The sequence below is a fragment of the Eleginops maclovinus genome, chromosome 9, assembly GCF_036324505.1.
Source record: "Eleginops maclovinus isolate JMC-PN-2008 ecotype Puerto Natales chromosome 9, JC_Emac_rtc_rv5, whole genome shotgun sequence".
In the NCBI taxonomy this organism is placed as follows: domain Eukaryota; kingdom Metazoa; phylum Chordata; class Actinopteri; order Perciformes; family Eleginopidae; genus Eleginops; species Eleginops maclovinus.
Window position 1 is genome coordinate 1,174,217 of NC_086357.1, and position 14,969 is coordinate 1,189,185.

Here is a 14,969-nt window from a genome sequence, read left to right on the forward strand (position 1 = left end):
CAGACGTACTGACGTGGCAGGGACACGTCACGTTGACGTGCGGTGTGGTACGTCCATTCATCTCTCCTAACCTAGGTCGTGTATACCGAACATTTTTGAATTTTCAGGAGTATTTTCGTAATTTCTCTCCCTACGGTGCGGTTTAAATTGCAGAAGACATTCCGGATCATTCCTGACGCCCGCCGCTTTGTTTTAGAAAGACGACTAAACACTAGCAGTAAGCACCGACTAACTAATCCCTCCGGCTGACTCAGCAGCCTGCGGAACTCCGTCTGACAGTTATACACATTAGACAACAACAGGTTTATAGTGGAACATTACATAATAGTGTTTTTTTACCGAAGATGTCTCATGAATCTGAAGGACTTTGTGTTGAATTCGGCTTTGTCATATTTCACTGTGTTTCACCAATTGTGATACCCATACCAAATTTGCTAGCCAATTAGCATATGTCGTCGGTCTGTGACGCTGGGTTAGCCTATAGATTATTAATGTCAAACAAAATAAAAAAGTAAGACGACGATCACGTAACGGTAATATTTGTTCAAGCCGAGTTTAAGTCTAACGAGTATTACTTACGTATTTGAGTCAATTGCTTAGTTAATTTCAAAATCCATCACATTATTGTTTCTCAATTTATCGGATAAAAAAAAAAAAAGATTCAACTTTATTGTCATTGCACAGAGTACAAGTACTAGGACAACGAAATGTGGTCTCTGCATTTGACCCATCCTAGTGTTAGGAGCAGTGGGCTGCCATTAGGTAGGGCGCCCGGGGAGCAGTGTAGGTAACCAGTGTCTTGCTCAGGGACACCACGGTGGCACTTGGTCTTTCGGGGGCTTGAACTGGTGACCTTCCAGTTCCCAGGCCAAGCCCCTATGGACTTCGCCACCACCTTCATCTGATAAACAGATCAGATGAAGGTGTCACGTGTAGGGTATCAGTGATGCACAACCGTCAGTTTCCCCCTTATGATCACTGCTGAACTCTCAATGTATGATGTTTGTGTGCACGTGCAGAAGGTGTAGTCTGGTCTGCAGCACGATGAATCTTGGTTCTAAAAACAAAAAGCGGGTGGTTCTGCCCAGCCGTCCCGAGCCCCCCACTGTGGACCAGATCCTGGAGGACATCATCAGAGCCGCCCCCAGTGACCCGGTCTTTAGCATCCTGGAGAAGACTGGACAAAGTGAGTCCACACTCCACAGCTTCTCCTGTGGTTAATGACTGGCTCTTTTGTGGTTTGCTGACTGTCTTTGTCTGTAGCTTACCAGCTGGTTCTCCCATATACTTAACTTACTTTTTATTTGTAGTTTAATGACGGTTCTCCTGTAGTTTACTGACTGTTCTCCTGTAGCTTACTGACTGTTCTCCTGTAGTTTACTGACTGTTCTCCTGTAGCTTACTGACTGTTCTCCTGTAGCTTACTGACTGTTCTCCTGTAGCTTACTGACTGTTCTCCTGTAGTTTACTGACTGTTCTCCTGTAGTTTACTGACTGTTCTCCTGTAGCTTACTGACTGTTCTCCTATAGCTTACTGACTGTTCTCCTGTAGCTTACTGACTGTTCTCCTGTAGTTTACTGACTGTTCTCCTGTAGTTTACTGACTGTTCTCCTGTAGTTTACTGACTGTTCTCCTGTAGCTTACTGACTGTTCTCCTGTAGCTTACTGACTGTTCTCCTGTAGTTTACTGACTGTTCTCCTGTAGTTTACTGACTGTTCTCCTGTAGCTTACTGACTGTTCTCCTGTAGTTTACTGACTGTTCTCCTGTAGTTTACTGACTGTTCTCCTGTAGCTTACTGACTTCTCCTGTAGTTTACTGACTGTTCTCCTGTAGCTTACTGACTGTTCTCCTGTAGTTTACTGACTGTTCTCCTGTAGTTTACTGACTGTTCTTCTGTAGTTTACTGACTGTTCTCCAATAGCTTACTGTCTGTTCTCCTGTAGTTTACTGTCTGTTGTCCTATAGCTTACTGTCTGTTCTCCTATAGCTTACTGACTGTTCTCCTATAGCTCACTGTCTATTCTCCTATAGCAGGGGTGTCAAACTCAATTTCATCGAGGGCCACCTTAGCACTATGGTTGCACTCAAAGGGCCGGTTTTCACTTTAAGGCAATATAAATATAAATATATAATATGTATAAAATAATGTATTATATTGCATTATTACCTCTGCATTGGATAATTATTGGTTTTGGTAAAAACTACATCTGAAAGCAGAAGTCTAGGGAAAATAATTGCAAGGGAAAATATGTAACGCTTACAACACTTGTACAATTTATTTAAAAAATGAGTTTGGTAGCATTAACACATAGTTGTGCACTGACATATGGTGCACGAGTATTTAAGTATTTATAATTAGAATTTTGCAATATTTGAATAGTCTGAAAGCCAAGACTTTGAAACCATGTTCCAGACCCTGGTGTGTATCACCTGTCACTCATTGTTGTCAGGGATGAGGAGGCGGTGAGGAGGAACAGAGAGGAGACGGTGATCGCGGAAGTTTTCCTCCTGCCTTCACAAACTTTACACACGTATTTACAAGTATTTATCGTCTGAATATATAGAAAACAAATTCATAAGCTGCAACTCAAGACCTCATATCTTTCTCATATCACAAAAGTGGAAATAACCGTAATGCACGTTTAAAAAAAAAAGATAAATCCATGTGTGTCTCTGAATGAGCCGTAGCGACATCGGACTGACTCTAACAGAGCGGGTGATTCTGTGAGGATCAGCCGTCTGTTGGTTCTGGTTCCGGTGTTTCTTGTCTGGGTTGCTGAAGCAGACTTTGCTTCGTGTTTGTTGTCGCTGTGCCACTGTAACTCTGTCACTCACTGCCTCACTCGACACTGACAGAAGTCGCTTCAGTGTGCATGTCACAAAACGAGATGAATTGTCGGACATGTAGTTTATGGGAACGACATTCTGTAAAGCGGTGTGTAGCCGTATAATAAACATTATGTTCTTTGAAAACTCTCCCGGGCCACATAAAATGAGTTTGCGGGCCGGATTTGGCCCGCGGGCCTTCAGTTTGCCACGTATGTCCTATAGCTTACTGTCTGTTCACCTGTAGTTTACTGACTGTTCTCCTGTACCTTACTGACTGTTCTCCTGTAGCTTACTGACTGTTCTACTGTAGCTTACTGACTGTTCTACTGTTCTACTGTAGTTTACTGACTGTTCTCCTGTAGCTTACTGACTGTTCTACTGTAGTTTACTGACTGTTCTCCTGTAGCTTACTGACTGTTCTCCTGTACCTTACTGACTGTTCTACTGTAGCTTACTGACTGTTCTCCTGTAGCTTACTGACTGTTCTACTGTTCTACTGTAGCTTACTGACTGTTCTCCTGTACCTTACTGACTGTTCTCCTGTAGCTTACTGACTGTTCTACTGTAGTTTACTGACTGTTCTCCTGTAGCTTACTGACTGCTCACCTGTAGTTTACTGTCTGTTTTCCTGTAGCTAACTGAGTTTTCACCTGTAGCTTACTGTCTGTTCTGCTATAGCTTACTGTCTGTTCTCCTATAGCTTACTGTCTGTTCACTTGTAGTTTACTGACTGTTCTCCTGTAGCTTACTGACTGTTCTCCTGTAGCTTACTGGCTGTTCTCCTGTAGCTTACTGGCTGTTCTCCTGTTCTACTGTAGTTTACTGACTGTTCTCCTGTAGCTTACTGCCGGATTGTGCTCCTCCTCAGACTGGTCCCGGGCAGACGGTGATGTGGACCAGAGGTTCCGGCAGTGTGCTCAGTATCTGGACCTGACTGAGCGACTGCAGGAGGCTCGGGGCAGGCTGCAGCAGCAGAGGGAGGAGCTGCGAGCGGCGGGGGGAGCGGCTGCAGAGCGATGTGGCAGAGGTCAGAGGTCAAACTCTCTGACCCGTCTCTGTCAGAGACTCTCCTCTGCTTCTCTGCTTGGACTTTCAGTTCAGAGGGATGCTGGTTCAGCTAGATCAGTCAGACCTATCTAAGTGCCCTTTAGCCAAACAGCCCAGTGTAGGAGCTCCTGACCTCTGGATGCATGTGAGGGTTGTTGCTGATGGTAAGAGTGAATAGAATGAAGGTAATCAGGCTGAGATCTTGACTGATACAATAGTCACAGCCATTATCAATTGAAGTTGCAGTTAACTCCTTCTATCAATACTAGAAATACTGACATAAATCACAAACAATTACTAAATAAATTGGGTTGATTTCTACTTTTGCTTTTCCGGTGTACGAGCTTAAAATCGTATGATTATGATGATTACTTAATTTTTTTTCTGGGAAGTCGTTGTGTTTTTAGGAGGGACAGGACATGGCAATGTCACACCACACCACTGCTGAGTCTCTGCTCACCGTCATCTTGGATCATAACATCAAAAAAGGCGAGCGACATTAAAGCAGCAGTCATAAAGTTTGGTATATCAGTTTGCTGCTTTAGTAAATATCAAACTGGTTCTGGCATTTGTCATGCTATGACGGACAGCTAACACATTCTCATACAGAGTCTTTAATAGTTGACATAGGGTGTGATTATACTCAATCAAAAATAAATGTAGCAATTTTAGCATTTGTTGTTAATCAGATCTATGTACAGTTTTGCAATGTGTTTCGACTGAGTGTAGGGTCAATATTTGCCTTGTTTTCTTCACCAGGTTCAGTCGTGTAAATTCCCATATCTCATTGTTTTCCTAAATTATTCTGTACAAGAAGTGAAGTTTCTAAATTTTCCACAAAGTGCAAATGTTAAACATTCTCATCCTGAGCTCTGAGGTGTACAGACCGGATGAAGGTTTTTGCAGCATCAAACCTCTCTGGTGCTGAGGAGCCTCCATTGTTTTGAATTGTCTGGTGCAGTTAAGAGGGCGACACGTGTTATTGCATATTAACATTTTTTTTCTCAGGTCCATATAAAGTTTTAACCAGGTTTTTCTTGCAGTGATTTATTTGCAAATCAGATCTTCACCATCTCCTTCCTGTAAGTGATGAATGACTAAACCTGCAGCTATTTGAAGCTATCATGAGGCTTCAGCAGCCTAAGGTTACCAAATATAATCAAGTATATAATATATGTATTTATCATTCAAGCTTACAGTGCTTTTAGTGCATGCATCTCTCATGGTCTGCCTCGTCTATACTGCTGAAGCCCTTTTCAATAAATAAACTTGTATTTTTTCATTAAAGAGGGCTGAGCATTTTGTCCTCCATCACTTACATTAAAAGCATGTTAGGCAGAGTCCAAAAATAGATACAAATCTCCATCCTGCAAAGATGAATACAACCACACTCAAAGCCCAATCTTCAGATCCTCCCAGTGTATGACAAAATTCAACAATCACTAACAGAAATATTTTATGTGTGTAAGAAACTGAACAATCCTTTCAATAAGTATTGCTTTCTTATGTGAGTACTGGATCTCCCAGGGCCTGTATGAGCTGAAGGCCACATTGAACATTATCGTGACCAAAACATGATTTTAGTGTTTGGATCGACGCCTTACTTTGGTTTTAACTGACTTAAAACAATTTGAACCTAAATCCTTACCTTTTCCTTAACTGTAAGACCTCATAACAAACAAAGTATAAAGCTTAGGTTTACAAGGAAAACAACAAGCAGTATTTAAAACCAGCGGACCAATTCAACACTGCTCACTAATAGTGTGTGCTGATGACGCTAACCGTCAACTTCCACTGTCCAGCAGTGGCTCAGTCAGTAGGGGCTTGGACTGGGAATTGTAGGGTCGCCGGTTCAAGTCCCCGAACAGACTTGAAATATAGAAAGTGGACTGCTACTTGGAGAGGTCCCAGTTCACCTCCTAGGCCCTGCTGTGGAGCCCTTGAGCAAGGCACCGGACACCTCCAATCCCCCCCTCCCCATTGCTCCCCGGGCGCTGCACGATAGCTGCCCACTGCTCCTAGTACTAGGATGGGTTAAATGCAGAGGACCAATTTCACTGTGTGTGCTCTGCTGTGTGCATGTATGTGACAATAAAGAGGGTTTCATCCTCCGATTCTATGTATCTATCCCTTCTTTACATTATTGTGTTGAGGTTTCTTGTACATTTCACCTCCTAAAACTGGCCTCAAGTCTGAACCTCTTTAAGACACATTTGTAGTCTTCTCTTTAGCATTTAACAATTTCACAACTCCAGCTGTTTGAAAAAAGTGGACCCAGAGTTTTAATGAAACACGTCACTTTTTATTGGATGAAAACATTTATTATGACACAGTTCTGCTGCTTTGCCTATTTCACATGGCACCATAACTCCTCGGTGCCTTGTTCACGCTCGACAGGCTGGGGCCGCCAGTATTATGAGTGACGCTAGACATTAACTCAATAACTGTCCACAAAATTAAAGTTTCAAGAGTCCTTATAATGTATCTAATATTTAGTTTCATAACAGATTTAGTCATTTGTGCTGAAATACGTTTAACCATCCATGTTTTGTGAATTGGAAAATGCTGAACGCACAGAAGGCATTTTATTTAAAACCCATCAGCATGATTTTGGAACAATTGTCTACAGCCAGGCGTGTTCAAAGTTGCTGACGGTGAGGGTGGACTAACTTCCAGGACACTCCTGACCACATATTAACACTTAAGACTAACTCCTTGTCCGTCTTGTTCACACAGTTTTCACTCTACCTCCTAATATGTATTTTTACTTTCTGTTAAAGTGATTCTCAAACCCAAGATCTGTCTTGATAAGTATCAAACACGGTTTAGAAATACTAATTTCAAGCCTTTAATTATGGGTTCAAATAAGGGACACACATATTTAAAATGTGTGAAATATGTGCTTAAGAAAATGCTGAACCTCCTGGGGCTTTACTTTTATCTGGTTACAGATGAAACAACCTTTCTTACAGTCTGAACATAGCGCTGTAATCCCCTGCAGGTGTATTCACGCGTACTCACGGGACAGCTAGTGTTGTATCTACCTGACGTTTTGACTGAAAGAAACCTTTTTGTGCGTGCTGTGATAACAATCTGTCCACATGCACATTGATTTCAACATTTTGAATAATTGATAGATTACTCAGCTTAAGTTGAACACTCAAACTTGGCCCAAGTACCATAGCTTTAACATAATAGCACACCATATGTACATAAATTAAGGCTAAGGTACTTAGGCCAAATCATTCTACTCTTGGCCTAAATGTTTGTTCTCAAGTCAGCTTTAAATCTGTGCTTGGATCAATCCACTTTTTTCTCTGTTTGAATAATGTGTTTTCACATTCTTGTTAATATTATTCTACATCTGCACTTTCAAAAACTCTGACTACTCATGCAGAGTTTTTATAAAAGTTTATGCACAGTGACATCATTTCTAAATATAATTTCCCAAGCCAACTTTATTCAAACCAACCAGGTGATTGCAGATGTTAGGGTTGTATTACCTATATATCTTCAAATGGCCAGGGGGACCTGAAGTATTGCATTGAAATGCTACTTGTTCTTTATGGATAATCGAAACATGCTTTGGAAATACAGTAGGGTCAGTGTGGTAAATACAAAAGCTTGTTTTATGAATATTGAGCGCCTTTATGTAGATGAATGATGAATGTTAGTTCTGTCTTTGATCTTCCAGCAGCACACACAGAGGAGTGATGTTACAACTACAGAGAATATTCATTGTCTTAATATTCAACTTCTTCTCAACCTATCACTACTTTACAGCAACACAGTTAATTATTATTATTAATTATTAACAAGTTATAAAGAGTTTAGTAAGGACACACGTCCATTGACTCAAAGCCGCACCATCACTGGATCAAATAATTTTGTTTCTGGACAAGGAATACTCCACAGCAATAAGGCCTGAATCTAGAAGCAAACATAACAAATATGTCATGTAAATAGATGAGAATAGGCATGTAGTCGCTCTGTTCAGCTACGCTGACAGTTAATACCATTATATGTCTTTTCAGCTCCTAATTACAGATGGCGAGTAATGCTAGTTTACCTCTGAATAACAACATCATCGTCCCTCCACAACAGGTGTGTGTATACAGTCAATGATATATACAGTATATGCATGCTGTCATCGAGCAACACAGATTTTTTTGCCCACAAGGAAGCTTTGGAGATTTTGTATATCTGCATGTTATTTACAAAACTGATCAAGACAAACAGCACAGGAGAGTGTAAATAACCAGAATCTGCTTATAGTTTAGAAAACCACAGGATGCTATAATTTGTTCTGCAGCAGGGATTTATCTAGAGTAGAGTAGGTGTCAGGGATAATCATATTCCTCCTCAAATTACTGCTCAGTAGACTTTATTAATAATACTTTTTAAGCAAAGTTGAGCTGGGGAGATATGATGACTACGTACATATGTAGTTATCATATATCATATATATAGATGTACACTAGTAAAACTATAGTTAACAGTTGCCTCAAAATTGTTATCTGCGCGTTCAAAATACTTAAATAAGTACAAACTGCACAATGTTTAGCTTTTGAATTTAGAATTTTGCACACCGCTGACCTGTAATACATTCTGAAATCACTAAATAAGATAATTGGACTGTTCATTTGAAGTTCTTTTCTAAAATGTAGCCCCAGACCTACTGAGCTCTATGAAAAAGAAGACTAGCAGTTTATTATAATTCCGTTGATTTGTGATTAAGAGGCCCAAAGCATTGATTCACTGTATGTAAAAAATGCTTAACATTTCAGTGTATTGGCATCATTTGTGAGAGTCTATCAACAGTCAGCCACAGTTTGTACATTTCAGGTAAAAGTCCAGCTGAGTAATCTTTCAAAGATTTGCATAATATTGTTCTTTTATCGATTCCATCCAGAAAACCGATGTGCTGAAATCAAGTTAATTGTCTTTTGCTTCATATTTCCACTACTTTTCTAATAGGCAATGATTATTCTACAAATACAAAAAAAGTACAAAAAGATGCACTTCCTTTTCATGTGTGATTTTTCTCTGAAGTGCATTGTTATTGAGAGTCTTGTTAGACCTCTTAATGCATACATCCAACCTTTTATGAATGGTAGATGGAAGCTTTGATCAATTGTTCAGAGAGAAAGACTTGCAGTGAATGGGGAAAGTAAAGGGTAAATACCCGAGGTATATGGGCCAGCACACTCCTAGGCTGTCCACCTGAGTTTCATCCAGGATCACAGTAGAGTAATCCATGTTGTCCAGTAATCCACTAAATGTCTTACGACTCACTTTTTTCCCCTGACTTTTCCTTGATTGAGGCTATCTTGCTATGCATGTTTTGTAGGTTGCAGGAAATGGGGCTTGGAGTATAATTAAATGGAGTGATACGGGCAGCCTTGCTGGGGGATCCTTGGCGGAAATGGACAACTCCACCGACATGGGAATCAGACGTTCCTGTGGAGACAGTGCTGTGGCTCAGGGAGACTTCAGAATCTCCATCCTGCAGGTTACTCCCAGAGGTTGAACTAATCTTCTTAAGTAGCGCAAAGCGTGCCACTTCCTCTGAAATCATCCGAGCTGTTTCAACTGTTGGAGAGGGGCTTGAGTTGGTTTTGTTGTTTGTAAAATCTTCTGTCTGGACTGTCGCATCGCTTGTCTTGCGAGACACAAGTAAAATTGTTGGCAGCTTTCCTGGTAGTGCCAGTGGTTTTGGCTGTTCCCCGTCAGGAGAAGTTACCAAAGGTAATGCATTTGCTGGCAGAGTGCTTTTCAAGATCTGAGGTACATCTTCATCCCTGATCCTCCTCCAGGTGACTCTTTCATTCAGCTTTGATGCAGATCTCTGCACTTTTTTCTTTGTATCATCCTCGCTCTTTGCTCTTCCACTTGAATCAGATGAGGAGGAACGGAGGGAGGAACGGCTGGTCACCCTACTCAGTATGTTTAGGCTTGGCGATGAAGCATGACGTTTAAAGGTATCCTTGTCTTGTTGCTGTTTGGGTCCAGACACTCTGCCAGGCCCGTTTCGCTGAGCCAACCTACAAGGGCTTTCAGAGCTGGTTCTTCTCGATGGGCGTCTTGCAGATAGATCTCTTTCACAGGAGGTTGCTCTCGAGAGGGTTGCACTCTGCTTCTGTAGGCAGCGGTCTGACCTCTGCTCTGTTTGTCTTAGATCTTTTACTCGCACCCGTCTGGGAGTTTGCACAGATACCTTTAGTTCCTGACAGCGTGATGAGCAAAGAAAGACAGCTGAAGCTCCAGGAATTGCTCTGCGCGGGGATCCATTCTGAGATCCTGACATGTTGTGTGCGGAACCATCACGTCTAAGCGCATTCTGTGATTCCTTAATGAAAGTCAGCTGTCTCAAGAATCCATTGCGCTCAGACTCACCACCACTTGAATGGACAGAAGTCATCCTGACAAGTCCAAAACGATCGGTGGGGGGCAAACGTTTGCCATTGACCTTATTGGTTTGTGTGGTGGTTATCTTGTTAGTTACTAGAGGTGACAGAGGTCTTGGCCTGGCTGAACTTTGCATAAATGGAATTCGGACAGGTGACTTTTGAGTTTTAGGTGGTGGGGACTTTTCATTTTGTTTCAGAACAGGAGAGCGTCCCTTTCTTTCAGGGGGGCTTGTAGCTGGCGGGCTACTAGGTAGCGAGGCAATCTTTTTCTGGTTGGTTTTATTTATCTGAGTCGGGGATATTATCTTCTTCTGTGACTGTTTAGATGGTGTAGAACTTTGTGACGATCCAGAGGATGAACTTTTTGGTATCCTTGGAGGTGGAGTAGAGCTTCTCTTTGGCAAAGACAGTTCAATATCCTGGGGCCAACCTAATCTGTGAAGGCTCTTTGATCTGTGCTGAGCAAGGTTTGGGTTCTTTGGAGCATCTGTATTGGTTGTTACTTTTCTAGGAGGAGGTCTTTGTGATGGAGCCGTCTCCTTTTTCGGTGTATAGATCACTGTCCGGCCTCTGAAAACCATTGGTAAGTTTGGAACTGGCTTGCGCTGCGCAAAGTCAAGAGGTTTATTTGCCTTTTTATCTTTAGCAAACTTCCTTTCTTTGGGTGTGAAGCTGGATGTGGACATAAATGACAGGACTGATTCAGTCTCTTCAGAGGATGGGTCCTGAGACTTTGATGCCTGCAACCCAGTGACAACACAATTAGCACCTTCTTGTATGGCTCTCCATTCAACACTATTGAGGTCTGAATCTTTATCCCATGCTGTGTCATCACTATCCATTTCCTCATCCATATCCATTTCCTCATTCATGTTCCACCCATCATATGTGTTTTGTTTTTGACTATTTTCTGCTTTTTTCTTTCTGGCAGCAAGCCTTCTTCTCTGCCTGGGCATGGCAGATGTTATGCATTTCTGAAGAAGGTCATCCTCTGAATCCATGCTGACAGAACTTGGCGAGCTCGGCTCTTCATATTGGCTGTGAATGTTTATAGGCTTTGTTTGTTTCATCATATTGAGTGTTTTGTTATGTCTGTTTTTGTACCATATTTGATGGGCTTTTGATCTATGAGCCTCAAACTCGGCATCACTCAGTGAACTAAGTGAGGAGCTGAGTGAGTAACATGCCAGTGATTCATCCTTAATCAGATTTTGTTTAATCCTTTGAAATCCTCTTGGCATTGCTTGGCAATTATCAACCCTGCCAATATTTGTCATGCTTCGGGAGAGAGTGTTTGTACTTTCTTCCCTGATCTGTTTTCTACTTGTTCGTTTTATTGCTTCATTTTTATCCTCATAGAAGCTGTTACTGTCCTCTGAAGATTGTGTCATTTGCCGAACGACTGTTTTCCCTTTTTTTGATCGAACATTTAGGTTACCTTCTTTGTTTTGCTTAATGACGGGCAATTCCAGTTTCCTGACCGTACCTTGACTTTGCCTCTTATTTTGCTGGTTTGGTGACTTATCACGGTTTCGTTGGTTTGCCACCCTATCTGCTACCTCTTTGCTCTGCAACAGCACCCTCTGCGTGGGAATGATATGTTTGGTTGTTCGGTTCATTTGTATCTCAGGTGGGTAATTCATCTTGTTGGGTTTATGGAAGTGTGAGAATATCCTCAAGTCTTCTATCCTCTTTGCCTCATCGTCAAGCAATTCCTGTTTGTTTATACCTTTGGCTGTGCAGTCGTTAGCCCCCCTCTCCTTTACTGAATACTGAAGTGTTTCATCACTAAGGGATGTTGTGCTGGAGAAGTTGACTGGGGTACCTTCTGCAGAATCAGTGAAGGATGAATCGTCAAATATGAAGTCCTTTTGGGGGATGACAAATCTCCTTCCAGGACACATTTGGGTTTTTCCATTTGGAAGCATCATGTACACTGGAACATGAATCTGTTTTTGGATCTGAGAATTGAGAATGTGAGGAGGGATGGTGGTCATCAGGGAAGGTCTTACTTTTCTGAATTTGGAGGGCATTGCTGAGTTTATGCATTCCTTTAAGATTTCTATGTCATCATCTGAGTTGCCTTCACTATATCTCTCACCATGGTCAAATCCTTGCTCATGCTCATCAGGGAAAGGAAGATGTTTGTCATTTTGCTGGAGTAGGGGGGTCAATTTCAGCTCAACATCTTTTTGTATGTAGTGTTCGTGAAGAGGCAGGGCACTCAAACTCGAAGCGCAAGAGAAGTTTTCAGTTGGCTTTTCCACTGTAAAGTAGATCATGGTGTCCAAGTCAGGAGGAAGGTTAAACCTCTCCTTAGAGTCTGCAATCTCCATGAACTTTCGCAGGCTGCTTTCCCATTGGCCTGCAATTCCTGTGGCCTGTGTTTCTGGTCCATTTGACTCAATGCAACATGGAGTTTTACTTCGACTAGGAGGCATGGTTTGACCTGGACTGTCTGGAAGATCACTAGGGCTTATTGTTCCATCAATCATCTCACTACATGGATCACTTTGGATTGAGCTGGCAAAAGAAGGAGACTCAAAGCTACCCAGGGAACTGACTGAGCTACAGCGACTCATTATCAGGGGGGTCTCGTGGATGTAGTTTTCAGATGAACTGGATGGAGATCTGTCTTCCAGTATGGCTGGTGAAGCTCCTCTAAGGAAAACCTTTTCCCTTTTGGCCTGACAGGGAATCTCAATGGGATCTGTCTCTTTGCTGGGGAATGTTTTTGAGTCAGTCATCAGCAACTGACTGTCACTCAGATCTTCCAAGGTTTCATCCTCCTCAGCTCTTATCACCACTTCCCCATCTTCTACTTCAATTATTTCTAATGATGAGTCACTCTCTAGCTCATTTTCACTTTGTCCATCCAATGCTCCGTCGCCAGAAGAGAGGGAGGAAAGTGAACTGCAGCGGGAGAAGCAAATTGGGGTGTTCTCCACCGAGTATTTCTGGACCGTCTCCATCGCCCCAATAGTTGGGTTTCTGGTGGAAGACATTGGAGAAAATTTTGTAATACTACCCCCAGTCATTACAGTAGGTATCCATGCTTGCCTCCTCATTGCTTGGGCAGCTTGAACATTGATTGCTGTCTTTGCTACACCAAATTTAGCCACACTCTGAATCAGTGGAACCGGTTGATAAGAAGGAGACAATTTAATTGAAGTCATGCTGACATCAGAGGAGAGTTTAGTAGATGCACTGACAGGCGTTTGAATAGGTTGATCCTGATATTTTTCTGCATCTGTGCTGCTGAGCTCTTCACCTCTAGCATCTTTGTTGTCCACAGAATCTCTCTCCGGAATATATTGATGGTTAGTCTCATTCAGTGCAGACAGTCCAACATTGAAGTAATCTTGATGGGCCACCTTGAGATCAAGCTGGTTGGGACGCTGTTGCATCGTAAGAGGTTTTGGAGCAGGTCGCATCTGGTCTTTGCTTCCACAGTAGCCATCACTGGTGCTTCCACTGTTGAGGCTGTCTGTTGATACACTTGTATGGGCCGTTTTGAGGCGCAACAGGGCATGGGCTCTACTGAGCCGTTCCCTGTGGTTCAAGCTGCTTGTATCGGAGACACGGCAGGGGGAGCATGATTTTGCCCGGGCTTCATTGAGTTCATCCAGCCCGTAAGGCCAGTCTGCCAAATGGTCTTCAGAGCTTAGGCTAAAACTGTCCTCTGATGATGTTTGCATGGTGATGTCCTCCACTAACCTGTCTATCTTGGCAACCGTGTTGGTGATCTTTTTTGCCAGCTTTTCCGCAGCAGCAGATACCACATCGTCAGGAGGAGCTTGTCTCTTCTCGACCATCTGAGGCATGTCTACATCTCTCTCAGGTTCACTGTCCCTCTTGCGTGGTTGGTTTTGCAGGAAGTTAGAGTTTGTAAGGAACATAGAGAGCATTGAGAAACTCCCAGTGTCCAGGCTACTGGAGACGTTGGGTGCCTCGTCATCATCAAAACAACCAGAATCAGATGCATAATCCTTTGCCAGACTCTCAATGTGCCGTAGTGGCTTGTTAAGTGTCAGAATCTTGGGGCTTTGTTTCTCCAGGGTGTCAAAAGTCTCTGCAAGGTGTTTGGCATCCAGCTCTGCCTCGAGAGCCTTCTGTTTCCTCATGTAAAGTGAGGGCATGCAGGACCCAGGGGATACAACGGCAGCATCCTTATATTTTATGGGTCGATTGGTGAGGAGATTCCTTAAAGCTGCAGCGCTGCCCATGGCTATCATCTTGTGCTTGGAGTGGATAAGGTTGCGAAGCATGCTCACTGCACCAAGATCCCAGAGCAGCTCCTGGTCTTTTGGACTACGGGCAGAGAGGTTCCAGAGAGTCCCACAGGCGTTGCTCACTATTGTCAGGCTGTGGGAGCGCAGGTGCTGCAGCAGAGTCTGGAGGCAGTTGTGGTCCCTGAGGATTTGCCTAGAAGTAAGAGAGCAAAATACATTTTAATATATTTCTTATCACCGGCTGAAGAAATTACTTGATACACTAAAGAACCATTCTAGTTTTGTTTTACATTTAATCATAATGAACTATATTGCACTAATGCAGTTGCATTAGTAGCTTGACTAGAACACTCTGTTCTCCATTTAACACACAATAATGTAACTGGCAAAAATCACATCAGACAGTTTAGAAACTGATACATTTACATACATTCAAAAGTGCACAGCT

The 14,969-nt window shown here is 42.5% G+C and overlaps 2 protein-coding genes across 2 annotated transcripts in view; one reads left to right on the forward strand and one right to left on the reverse strand.

Moving 5' to 3' along the window:
* c9h19orf25 (chromosome 9 C19orf25 homolog) lies at positions 1–5,166 on the forward strand. The gene is given in 4 exon segments (XM_063891479.1): positions 1–217; positions 1,020–1,186; positions 3,701–3,828; positions 3,830–5,166. Coding segments are annotated over 3 exon segments (321 nt in total). The 5' UTR covers positions 1–217; positions 1,020–1,044; the 3' UTR covers positions 3,881–5,166.
* A 993-nt stretch (positions 5,167–6,159) lies between these two features.
* The window catches only part of apc2 (APC regulator of WNT signaling pathway 2), a 39,363-nt gene continuing 30,553 nt past the window's right edge, over positions 6,160–14,969 (reverse strand). Inside the window, exon 14 of the mRNA XM_063891480.1 lies at positions 6,160–14,714. Coding sequence (XP_063747550.1) covers positions 9,164–14,714 — 5,551 coding nt within the window. The 3' untranslated portion in view covers positions 6,160–9,163. The remainder of the gene's footprint in view (positions 14,715–14,969) is intronic.